General features: G+C 44.9%; 1 protein-coding gene across 1 annotated transcript; it reads left to right on the top strand.

Annotated features, from left to right (window-relative positions):
• Positions 1-7,447: 7,447 nt before the first annotated feature.
• Positions 7,448-12,213, top strand: LOC143431026 (uncharacterized). Its single transcript, XM_076907511.1, has 6 exons — positions 7,448-8,694; positions 8,906-8,932; positions 11,070-11,191; positions 11,260-11,499; positions 11,566-11,802; positions 12,056-12,213. The coding sequence occupies exons 1-6, from the start codon at positions 7,448-7,450 to the stop codon at positions 12,148-12,150; spliced, it is 1,968 nt and encodes a 655-aa protein (XP_076763626.1). The 3' UTR covers positions 12,151-12,213.
• The last annotated feature ends 874 nt before the right edge of the window (positions 12,214-13,087 follow it).

Raw genomic sequence — 13,087 nt, 5'->3', positions numbered from 1 at the left:
TCTGAACGTAATAGACTTAAATATACATGATTTTCGCATTCACTATGCTCTCACAAATATATATAACACACTATGTTATAATTAACTATAAACTAAACACTATAAACTATCAAAAAATTACAATAAATTACAATAAATTACAATTGAACTACATTTTACAATGGTTTTCGCATTCACTGTACAAGTAACTATAAACTAAACACTATAAACTATCAAAAAATTACAATAAATTACAATTGAACTACATTTTACAATGGTTTTCGCATTCACTGTACAAATAACTATGCACTAGAAACTATAAATTAACAAGGAATACAATAAATTTCAATTAAACTACATTTTCCATTTTACAATGCTATAGAAACATACGATATACTTGTACAGCGTATGTGAAAACAATTGTATTACAATTAATTATAAATTAAACACTGTACGCTACCAGAAAGTACAATAAATTACACTTAAACTACATTTTGCATTTCACAATGCTATAGAAACGTAATATACTTGTACAGTGTATGTAGAAGCGATTGTATTACAATTAACTGTAAACTAAATATTGCATACTACTAAAAAATACAATAAATTACACTTAATCTACATTTAACAATGGTTTTCGCATTCACTGTACAATTAACTATAAACTATCAAAGAATTACAATAGATTACTTAATTAAACTGCATTTTCCACTTTACAACGCTACAAAAATATGATATACTTGTACAGTGCACTTAAAAACCATTGCATTACACCTAACAATGAACTAACTCCTATAAACAACCAAAAAACACCCTAAACTACCCTTAAACTAGATATTAAAACTCTAAAACATCCGATCCACTCCAAGTCCTCCTCATTTAAGTCCCAGAATCCTCTGCAAGCGCCATCAGGAGCAGACTCGAGGACGTCGAAAAGTCCACTCTCGTCAAACCCTCCAAATCGATTCGCATTTTCGCGATAATTCGCATTTCAGATGGTAATTGAAACGTCCATCGCCAACCCAAGAACTGGTTCCACTTCGACGTCCTCGCGAAATTAATCCTCGCACTGATTTACCATCTCGAATTCATTTCTAATTGGCGCGCAGAGTCGCGTTCGCAAAGATCGCGAGTAACAGGACTGCGAGACGCTTTTTTTCGTGGCTGGTAACTAATTAACGAGTCGATTTCGATGGGAAGGTGTGTCCCGCTTCCCTTTCGATGCAGCTCACTGCTTTATCGTCGCAATAAACTTGTGCCAGCTCGTGACAACTCGAAAAGTGCTCGTTCCTTGCTGCTCTGGCTCGAGACAATTCGTTCTCCAGGCGAATGAATCATTCCAGATGGTCCACTGCGCGATGCTAATTAAAAAGTAACAGTTTACGCGCGTATATCTTCAGTCAGGAAATTGCGATGGTAGAAAGTGTACAAGGTTTACAGTTACTGATCAGAATCGAGGGTTTATTCTGCCATGGCAATTACCTGGGGTGACGATAACTGGTTCGATGGAGTGGCTGGAAGAATGCGAAGCATCCTCTGCATCGTTCTTCAGATTAACAATGTAGAAACAGCGAAAGAAACGAGCATACACTGCAAAATAAATAAAATAATTTTTATGGTTCATTCTCGTGGAGTAGAAATTATTTATTAACCCTTTGAATTTAAAGGATCCACAGCAGAGTCATTTAAAAATTATTTTTGAACTTTGAGAACCTCTGGTTGCAATTTTAGTACGAGGATTTTGAATTGCAACTAAGGAATTGCATTTTCTGCGTCGTTCTTGCGATTAACCATGTAGAAACAGCGAGAAGAATCGAACATACACTGTAAAATATGTAAAATAATTTTTATAGTCCATTCTCGTGGTGTTTGAATTTTTTTATGGGGTCTGAAGACGTGTAAATTATTTATTAACCCTTTGGAATTAAAGACTCCACAGTAGAGTCATTTAAAATTTATTTTCAAACTCTGAGAGCCTTAAATTAAAATTAAAGTTGACTATAAATTAGTTGGAAGGCATTGGTCCACTAGAAATAATAATATAATAAAAAGGGAATTTTTTTATGGGTTCCGAAGACTTGTAAATTATTTATCAACCCTTTGGACTTAAAAGTTCCACAGTAAAGTCATTTAAAAATTATTTTCAAACCCTGAGAGCCTTAAATTAAAATTAAAGGGAGCATAACTTTGTGTTGGTCCAATATTAATTAAGCGAAATAATTTTTATTATGGTTTCTGAAGACGTGTAAATTATTTATGAACCCTTTGAACTCGAAGACTCCAAAGCAGAGTCATTTAAAAATTAATTTTAAAACTCTGAGAGCCTAAGATTGAAATTAAAGGGTGCATTGGTTTGTGTTGGTTTAGTGTAAGTCGTAAATTAGTTGAGAGACACTGGTCCAGTGGAATAAATAATATAATAAGAGGGGACCTTGGTTAGAGATCTGCTGGTAAAATTGGAATTCCTCTTCTTGCACGTCCGTGGAATGCAACGAATCCGACACGGCGCAGCACGCGACTCTTCTCTGCAGAAGAAGACGAAGGAGTCGTGTTCCGTCATCTTCTGTGATGCCTCTCTGTTATCGCCACTGATAGAAACTGCTTCGAAAATTCTCTCTGCTTCCGTACTGAAATAAAATACCAAAGTATTTCAGAAAAAGACGAAGAAGAAGAAGAAGAAGAACTCTTATCATTATTATTTACCTTAAAATTGTATGCATTAATTATTAATTTCTGATCTCTGAGATCATTTAGAATGCTTTGCATGCGATGAAAAATTGAGAGACGCCAAGATTTCGAATTTACTATTTTTTTAAAAATTGTATGCATTAATTAATAATTTTCCTCTGATCTGTGGCCATTAAGAACGCGAAAAATCGAGAATAAAAGAAAAAGGAACGCTAAGAATTCGAGTTACAATTTTTTAAAAAATTGTGTGCATTAATAATAATTAATTTCTGGTTTCTAATCATTCAGAACGCTTATAATGCGATGAAAAATCAAAAATAAAAATAAATAGACGCTAAGAATTCGAGTTGCAATATTTAAAAAAATTGTGTGCATCAATTATTAACCTCAGATCTCTGAATTTCGCATTCAGAACGCTTCGAATGCGACGAAAAAAATAGAGATAATTGCAGAACACTTTCGAGGCGCAAGATCGACGATAAATCATGTAACGGTGTCGAATAAGAATCGCGATCGACAGAATAGTTTAGTCTCAAGGCCTGGCGCGAGGGTGTTTTCGATTTCGAACGATCTCGCGCGCGAGTGCGCAGCGTGGGTGCGATTGCGCAACGCGATTCGAAATTCAAATCCGTTCCAGGAACCGCGTTGGACCGACAGCCGCTTCCAGGTACGCGTTATCTTGATTTCTGTCTGAGAACGCGAAGAAAAGAGTGAAAAAGAGAGAGAGAGAGGGAGAGAAAGAAGGGCGTACAGAGAAGGAGATTCGTCCCAGCAATGCAAATCGCGCCATTTCCATTTTCTCTGGCCACGATTTTTTGGAAGAAACGTGCGTTTGTCGCCAAACATAAGTTAGAGATTGTTTAATTGAATGAAAGAGAGAGAGAGAGAGTTTGTTTGGAGAAAAGTGTGGAAGAATTCAGGGGCTCTCGATAAACTCGTCCATCACGATCGCTGAAATTAGACTAGACATCTGGTGTGACCTACCAGACTCTAACTATGCCACGTTTTAACCAGCCAACTATGCCTTTTAACCACTCGATCGTGTCTAAATTCGAGATCAATAGCTGAGAACTTTGACTCAGACTTAATTTTAAAATTTCAGCCCTCTGGAAAAGTATTGAGACATCGATTTTGTGCCATTGAGAGCCACTGAGAGCCATTTAAAAGCCACCCAAAAATCGAAATTCTCGATGGAAGGAATCGTGTCTAAATTCAAAATCAAAAGAAGAGCTTTGGCTCAGTCTTAACTTTTAAATTTCATTCCTCAAGCACCCTCAGCAAAGCAATTAATTAGTATAGTGCCATTGAGAGCACTGAAACCATCGAAAGGGCACCCCAAAATTAAAAATTCTCGATGGAAGGAATAGTGTCTAATTTCGAAATCGATAGAAGAAGTTTTACTCAGATTTAACTTTCAAATTTCATCCCTCAAGCACCCTCAGCAAAGCAATTAATCAAAGTAGTGCCATTAAGAGCCACTGAAACCACTTAAAAGACACTCCAAAATTCGAAATTCTCAGTGGAAAGTATCGCGTCGAGATTGAAAATCAACAAATTTCATTGAAACTTAGAAGAACTTTGACTTAAGCATAACTTTTAAGTTTCATCCCCCAAGCACCGTCAATAAAGTATTCTGCCATCAACATATTGCCGTTTAAAGCCACTAAAACCATCTAAAAAACACCCCAAAATCAAAATCAAGATTCTCAATGGAAAGAATCGCCTCTAAATTCAAAATCAGCGCCTACGAACTTAAACTTGGAAAAACTTTGACTCAGATTTAACTTTTAAGTTTCATCCCCCAAGCACTCTGAGCAAAGCAATTAAATGTCATTGTAGTGCCATTGAGGGTCACTAAAACCGTCCAAAAAGCACCCCAAAAAGGAAATAAATCCTGCTGGAAGGCAATTCTCAAGACCAACTGTCTTTCAAACAATATTGATCAGTTCAGAGGCAAATTAATCGCTCGAGAAGCAACGCGGACGAGCAAAGTTCGCGCTGGGGGCAGCACAAGGCCGACGCTGACTGTTTCAGGCGCGAAACACAACGGTTTGATGGCGGTGCTTATTTATTTCTGTACGTCTAGACGCCAGATTGTCTATCCGCACGTTCGAATCGAGGCTGACGTCAGATGCAAGCAGCTACGTTGCATCGTCTGCCTTCTCTCTCTCTCTCTCTCTCTACATTTAAATGCGCCAACGCGTCTGCGTGCAACGATTACACGCGCGCGTCATCGTTGAGCGCATCGAGCAGCGCCACGACAGGGTGAATTTAAAGGCGATCGAGAGATCGAACGACCCTGCTGCTCGACTCAGACCACGCTCAGAAGACGGTTCTTCGTCTCAGCTAAATTTAAAGTTCGAAGTTACCGCGGTCGATCCCGATTCTGTGCTTCGAAAGAGCCGCCGCGGAGGACAAGGCGGAACGGATTGACGTTTACCATGGACGATGGAACATTGCCAAACGGAATTAAGCAACGATACATGCATGTGGCACTTGTTACGACACATCCTCCAGCTGGTTTTAGACTGGAGAGGGCGGTTTCGCGGTTATTTGGGCTGCTTTGGGCAATTATTTGGGTCGTTCACTGGGATACCCAGGATTTATTAAGTTTCATTTTGTCTTTGGAGTTGATGGTTTCTAAAAAAATGGGGCTCTTGAATTACCAGTTACTCTGATTAAGTTTATAGAATTTTTGAAGATGGTCAAACATTTTGTAAATCTTCTGGTTATGACAGATATTTTGAAATCCATTAAATTCCACTAAATGAAAACAATTAAACATTTATTCTGTTTTATATTCTGACAATTAGTTTCTAAGGTTTTATTCTGTCTGTGGAGTTGATGGGTTCGAGAAAAGGGGTGGTTTTGAATTACCAGTTACTCTGATTGAGATTATAGAATTTTTAAAGATGGTCAAACATTTTGTAAACTCTCTGATTATGACAAATTCTGAAACTCACTAAGTTCCACTAAATTAAAACAGTATCTTTTATTGTATTTTGCATTCTAACAAGTAGAGTCTCTAATGTTTCACTCTGTCTGTAGGGTTGATGGTTCCAACAGGAAAGGGTGGTTTTAATAACATTAAATGAATACTAATTACTTTGATTCCTCTTCTAAAACTTCCAACAATATTTAAACATTTTATAAACCCTCTGATTCCAGTAAATTAAACCAATATCACCAATTCTATTTCATATTCTCCAATTTTACATTAAAAGCAGTAACTCTGTTTCCAAAAAGAAATGCCACAATTAGTCTCGAGATTCTCGCATATATTTTGAGACCCACTAAATTAAAACAATATCATCAATTCTATTCTATAATTTCAATTTTTCATTGAAAACAGTAACTCTGTTTCCAAAAAGAAATGCCACAATTAGTCTCGAGATTCTCGCATATATTTTGAGACCCACTAAATTAAAACAATATCATCAATTCTATTCTATAATTTCAATTTTTCATTGAAAACAGAAACTGTGGTCCCAGAAAGAGATTCTCGATTCTTCACACGATGAAAGAATTTTGGGTTTCTAGCATTTCCGGTATCTCCAGACCGATATATCTTCCCGTTCGACTGCGTCTGAGCTCGAAGTTCGTAGAACCGCCACCCTTAACCCAATTCTCAATCTCAACCATTGCAAAAATGATCGACAAGAGAAACTTCCAAAATTTCCACAGAGCGAAAAAAAGCTTTTCATCTCGATTAAAAACCATCAGAGCCAGTCTCTCCCCTCCCCTCCTTTTCCAGGGTCCCCACTCGTCTGGTTTTGGGCCCAGTCGAGCGGACGCAGAGCCGCCACGCATCGTATTTTCACGCGCAGCTCAGCTGCATTTATTAAAAGCGATACATTATGATTCCAAGATTCTATCTTTCGATTCGTCTAGACGCATTGGAGAGGGAGACACCCTATAAAGGTGGTACGCGTGTGCCCCTGAGACGAGCATCCTCTCGGAGAAGGTGCGTCCGCGTGTCGTGGCTCGTCGTCGTTTCTCTTCAGCACGCGTGTGCAGCCTTCTTCCTCTTCTTCTGCTCGTATGTCGCGTGTCTCTCGCAGAGTGGACCACGCGCGGCGTCGAGGATGACCAACGCCAGTGGCGCGCGTCACAGCGATTAGTCCGCGAGGCGAGTAAGCGAAAGAGGAGGATCAGCGCGAGGAAAATTCGAGCAGAGACGCGCTAGAAAAGAGGCGCGGAGAGTCAGTCGTTCGCGTGATTTCGGCGCGAGCGAGGGAAAGGGATCGTCGTGGTCGCACGCGCGCGCGCGCGCGCCTCGAGGCGAGAGTGACGAGAGAAAGGAGCGCGTGGAAAGAAAGAAGGAAAAAGAAAAAAGGGGGGAAAAAAAAAAGGCGAGCGATCGTAGTAACGCACCGTCGCGCGTCTCCTCTCGCGGTTGTGCCTCTCTGCCTCTTAGTGAGTAGACAGAATTATGCCCGTGAACTGAGCCAGCCAGGCTCAGTTGAGACTTACTGTTCAGCCCGTGCACACGCGTGCCACGAATCTTCTTCCCCGCGTTGCACGCTCGTGGCCCCCCCCAGATGCGATTAGACTGGTCACCCGCTTTGCTCTAACGCCAGCACGCGTCGCGCGTGTCCTCCGTCGGTTGTTCCTCTTCTCTGGGTCAGACTGTGCGGCTGGCAGACGCCATGGGAGACGCTGTCTGCGGCTAACAGACGCGAAGTCGTCCGCTGAGAGGATCGAGAGTGAGAGAGAGAGAGAGAGAGAGAGTTGTTTTTTTCAAATCGAAACAGCGATAGCAGCCGCCCTGTCGATCGTCATGGGAGGATTCCTCAGATTCCTCGCGCCGCTGTTGGTCGCTGCTATTTTGAACAGTGCGTCGTGTCACCATCGCCAGCGAGGCGACGAGAGGAAGGAGGACCACGCGAGAGGGCACGCGATCGTCGCTGAAGCGAGTCAGAGGGACGAGAACAGGCTGAACGGCGAGGACGCCAAGGGCACGGTGCCATTCAGCGAGAGGAGGCTCGAGAAGATGTTGGAGAAGGCTATTCTCAAGATAATCACTGGCGATCTGAGCACTGGTGACATGTTGCTGTTGAAGAGCTTGAATTACAGCCTCGAGGAGGTCCTGGCGATACGAGAGAGGGAGTTGAGTAAAAAGAGGGACGAAGAGGCGAGGAGGAAGGACCACGCCAAGTCCTCCTGGTCCAAGGCTTTGCGTAACGAGAGGAAGAGTGGATATTGGGGTGGGTCGACCTCGAAGAATCCTGATTTTGCGAGGAACAGACGCGTGGAGGAGTTCGACTTCGAGGCGTACAATAAACAGGCGATTTTAGATTACGAGAATTTGGATGCTCAGCAGTCTTGGTCAGAGCCAGAGGGTAAGGAGGAGCAGGCTGTGGATGTGGTTCGCAGAGAGTTCGACAGAGCAATGGAGCCGCACGTGGTCTTCAAGATCCGCTACGATGATTCTGAGTTCGACTCTAGCTCTAACTCTGACGAGAGCAACAAGAACCACCCTAAAACCTCGAAGTACCACCTCGAGACGACCTCGAGGAACGCTGCTGGCTCCTTTCAGACGTCGACGATGGCTCCAACTGTCGCTACTGCTGTGCCTTTGGTCTATCGACTGACCAATCACTCAGTTACAACACCAAACACGAATACAGAGAGTAAAAACGAGAACGAAACCAATATTAACTTCCAAGTTGAGAATTCTACGGATAAAATGCCAGTTTCGAGGAGCAACGAGAAGACCAAGAGGGTGAACGAGTACGAGGGTCTGGAATGGGTCGAGGACGACGTTTACAGAGTGATTCCACAGTTCGTCGACTCTCTGGACTTCGAGAACACAGAGGAGAACGAGACTTCAGACTACGAGGACTCTGGTTACGATTCGAGGCAGAAATGGACCGCGGAAGAGCACGAAAACGACACGTCAGAGTACCAGAACGACGCACCAGACTCTATGAAGCTTTTCATGGCCAACAGCAACGCGTCGTCGAGCAATCTTCCGTTGGCGAACCTTTCCACGTATCTGCAAGCAGCCATCGCTCATCGACGAGGGTAAGTCAGTGTGATCGCGCGAACTGATCGCCCCACATTCTCTCGAATCTGTGCTTCAGCCATTGCACTCGACTCGCGCGAGGGTAAAACCGTGAACCAGAAGAACTGGCTCGCGTTTACCATCGTCGCGAGTTGGCTTGCTTAGCGAGAAATTTTAAAGAGAGCAGCCTCTCACTTGGTATCTACAAAATGTGCTTTTTGTGTATTTTAGAGGAAACGTAACCTCAAGCTTCGACAGGTAAGCCTCACCCCGCTGGGTTGCGCTACGAGCGCTGCTTCTCGTGGGTAAGAGACGCTCGTGTGTGCGGAATGAGAGAGAGAGAGAGAGAAAGAGAGAGAGAGAGCTGACGAGGAGAACTCTCTGCAAGCACTTTGTGTTTTCGTTCGCTCTATCTCACCTGTCGCTTTTCCAGCTGGCTTTCCTCCCCGCTTGGCTCGCGCGCGGAGGCTCGCAGCGCGCGGTTATCTCATCGCCGCTGTTGCACGAGACGCGATAACAGCAAGAAGAGCCGATTTCTGGTGGAGGTGTGTTGTGTGCACGCATGAAAACGTAACGCTCGACAGTGTGTGTCCCCCTCTGCCTTGAAACGAGAGGTTCTCCAGGCTGAACCAGACGACAAAGACGTTCCTGGCGAACCGTTGCCCTCTGCGGACGTAAAAATATCCCGCGAACTTGGCCAGCAAAAATATCGCGCGGCGCGACATCCGCGCGGCGTTTCGAGGGAGGATAAAAAAAAAAATTCGTGTCCCAACTGTTTTCGAAATGTATATTCCTGTTAAAAAGGGGACCAGGGAGAGAGAGAGAGAGAGAGAGAGTAGAGAGGAAGGACACGTGGTGGAAATTCCGTCGTGGTCCCTAGCTGTGTTTTTATGCTGCTCCTCTCGCGCGGGTGCGAAGGCGTTTCTTTTATTTTATTAAGTCTAGACGCGTAAATGCATTCGTGTCGGCACTGGCGTAGCCTGAGAGAGTCCTCCGTCTCCTCCTCCTCCTCCTCCTCCTCCTCCGCCTTCACACGGAAATCTGTTTGGTCCTCTCGCGTTTCCTGGTCGTCCTCGACGCCGCGTGGCGGCGCGCGAGCGCACGCTGGTTACTTAATCGAAACGGTAGCGCGCGTTATTCAACGACCACCACGCGAATTAAGGACGAGATCAGGGGAAGGGGACGTTCTCGATGACTCGACTCGATTCTGGCTTGGCGTAAAACGGTTGAGCACCCTCGTAATCACCGGGTGTCTAGTCAGACTGCAGTTAGGACTGCTCTCTTACGAGGTTACGTAACACATTTCAATTTAATGCGCTGACCTTGCCTATGCGAGCGAAGACGACGCGCGGAGGAGAGGAGAGGAAGCTTTTGTGGCCAGTGGCTACTCATTCGACGATGCAACCGTGCATCTCCTCGTTTCAACTCCTTTCTACTCTGCGTTCTTCTCTTTTTAAGTCTCAATCTTCGTGCAGTTTAAAAGAAATCTTCTAAATTCGGATTCTGAAGTGTCTGCGCTTGCATTAGTTGGAAATAAGGGGCAGTTCTGTTTAATACGGTGCCAGAGAAGGATCACTGGATCGATTCTCATGATGCAACGGCCTCCAGACACCAGAGTCCTTCCCTTTCCCAGACAGCAGACAGACGTGACACGTACGCAACGAGACGCGGTAGAATGCGTGACTTGGACGCGGCTAGATGAACGACTACACGCGTGGAATCGACCAGCAACTCGTCGAGACGTAGCCTGCGCTGCCTTCGAGCCAGTCCTCCCTTCCGTTTCCCCAGGACAGTTCCTGTGGGCAGTGAAAAAAAAAAACGAGAAAAAGGAAGAAAGTGGGACGCTCTGGGTCCACGGAAAAAATTCCTCCGCGTCTCTGCTCGATGGCCGCGGAGCTTTGTTTAGGGAAAACCGCTTCTGATCGTCCGTCGAGGCTGCGCTGAGGTCGTTGACGCGCGATCGGCTACGCTCAAAGGTCCAAGTGGGCGTAATCCTTGCCAGAGACGCTCCTCTCCTCTCTTTTTTTCACCTCAGGTGAACGACTCGACGGCTTTTCGCGCGAGAAAAGTGGACGAGAGAGCACGCTCGACGAATGCGTGAACAGTCTCACCGCTAGACCAAGTCTGGTCGACGTCTAGAGAGGACAATGAATACCTCTGGCCCACACCATGGGCTCTCTGGGTCACTGACCACCGTCCATTGGCCTGGCTTGCCACCCGGAAGAGCTTGCACGCGTCTGCGAGTGAAAATCTTTGCGTCACCGTCTCTCTAACCAGTTCAATCTCGACTCACTAATCGTCTGAACCACCTCTGCTCTTCTATCTCGTGGTTTTTCGCCATCTCGAACGCCTCCCTTCCCTTTGTCAGCTACTAAACTCTCGTTTCTCTGTGCAGTCAGGGTGAAAAAGCGATCGAGGACATAAAATCGCGGGTCTTGGCACTGACTGGCAGGTTCAACGTCAGCACGGATGCCAACCAGGTGCAACGCGAGCGTCTGGCCATGTTCTCGCCTACTTGTAAGTTCGTTAAAACCCGCCACGATCGTTATCAACCGTGTGTCTCGAGGTTTGCTGGTGTTCAACAGGTCAAGTGCCACGAAACACGGACCAGGAAGCCTGGTCGGACCAGTTCTCCATGAACATGCACTTTCAGCTGAACCTGACGTCCAACGAGCACGTGGTCGCTGCTAAACTGCGAATATTCAAGCTGCCGCAAGAGAACATGACGTTCTCCTCTGAGAGCACCTTCGAGGAGGAGGAGGAGGACGAGAAGAAGATCAGGATATCCGTTTATTACTACACCAAGTCCCTAAAGAGGCATCGATGTGAGTCTCAGAGCATTTCAACGTGTAATTACGTGCATTCTGTACGATTAAAAATCGTTTTGGCAGCGAAGAAACGTCTGATGGACTCCGTGGTGACGCCGCTCACGTCCAGAGGCACCCATCTCGCGTTGGACGTCAGACAGGGGCTGAGATTCTGGCGCCCAAACTCGAGGAACGCTCATGGAAACGGCAGCAATCATGGTTTGGTGATCCAGGTCGAGGACCAGGATGGCAGACCGCTGAAACCAGCTCTCTACATCCAGCAGCCCTCGTGTTTGAACCAGGATTCTGATCAGAAGGCATGTGAGTGTGTGCTCTAACAATACTAACTCCGTTGTGACGGTTTTCGATTGCCTTTGCGTGCCCAGTTAACACCGTGTGCCATAACAGACCTTGAATGACGTGCAATTTTGAAGTTAGACGAGCATTTACTGCTGTTGTCGATGGTGTGACCACGTGTTCTCGTTTTAATGATTTCTAAGGAACTTTGTCTTGAAAAATGTTGCTGTACGCACTGACGGAAGCGATTAAAATTGTTTCTCCTCGTTTTTTACAGACCACAGACTACCTGCACTCTTCGTACGAGCCTGTACTCGTTACGTTCGCATCGTAAACGGCAGAACGGAGACGTACGTGAACTGCAGGCACTAAATTGGCGAAAAGGACGCTTAAACACGCGAACAGAGAGTAGAAAAGTCTTTTCTCTGCTTTTGAGCTAGCCTCGAGGTGAACAGTTACTTTCAGTGCGCGATGGACGGTTTTAAGTTCGTCAAGAACGCGAGAGAAGGCGTTGCAATTACTGCTGAGGCTCTTGCTAATTAGAAAAGCGTTGATCGTTACCTTCTAAGTCTCTCCAGACTTAATCTCGCGCTGAAACAACAGACCAGGGATGAAAAATCGTTTGTAAATTTAAAAAAGACGCGCATCAACGCAGATGAAATTCAAATAACCGCAAATCTTCAGCTCGCGACTTATCTTCTTCGAAGACGCAAAGCAGCAACGTTCGTAAATGCTCCAAGTCTTCTTTTCTGCAAAAAAGAAATCGCGTTAAAACATTGGCGCGCGTTTTGGGCGCGACGAACGGCGAACAGCAGCGCCCTCGACTGTTTGAATCCGCCTCGAACGCTTTGCGTGACCGCGCGAAACTCGTGGCGAACGTTTGAACGTCTCGCAGCGCTCGTGGACCCTTTTAAAACTCCTCGTCTCGCGGACGGTTCTCTCGATTCGAAGGTGGCGTCGATTCGTAGCAGCTGCTTTCTTCGACCGTGGCGATGGTAAGTTTTAATTTATCAATTCATCGTAATCCAATCGCGTGCGATCGATGGCGTCCATCTTCCTTGGAGAACGCTTAAGTTCGACCACGATTTCGCGGTGTACATATCGATCGAACCTAATTCATAGATCAATAGCTGCGGTTTTATAGCTCTCGTTAGATTATTGGTTAGTTTACTTGATCGACCTGTATGTGTGCGCGAATTCGTGCACGCGTTAATACACGTCCACGACTGATGCAACCAAATGTAAGAGCTTAGAGGTAGATATTTATGTTTTACTCTTTACGAGACCCATTCGAGACCTTTTTTTAGCC

This window comes from Xylocopa sonorina, chromosome 16 (assembly GCF_050948175.1).
Source record: "Xylocopa sonorina isolate GNS202 chromosome 16, iyXylSono1_principal, whole genome shotgun sequence".
Classification (NCBI taxonomy): domain Eukaryota; kingdom Metazoa; phylum Arthropoda; class Insecta; order Hymenoptera; family Apidae; genus Xylocopa; species Xylocopa sonorina.
The sequence above is the reverse complement of the archived record's forward strand: the minus strand, read 5'-3'. Positions and strand labels throughout refer to the sequence as shown.

Excerpts from the sequence above, each read along its gene's own strand:
- LOC143431026 (XM_076907511.1), top strand. The coding sequence starts at position 7,448 with ATGGGAGGATTCCTCAGATTCCTCGCGCCGCTGTTGGTCGCTGCTATT. Across the intron at positions 8,933-11,069 it reads GTAACCTCAAGCTTCGACAG|TCAGGGTGAAAAAGCGATCG; the intron begins GTAAGCCTCACC and ends TTCTCTGTGCAG. Across the intron at positions 11,803-12,055 it reads GGATTCTGATCAGAAGGCAT|ACCACAGACTACCTGCACTC; the intron begins GTGAGTGTGTGC and ends CGTTTTTTACAG.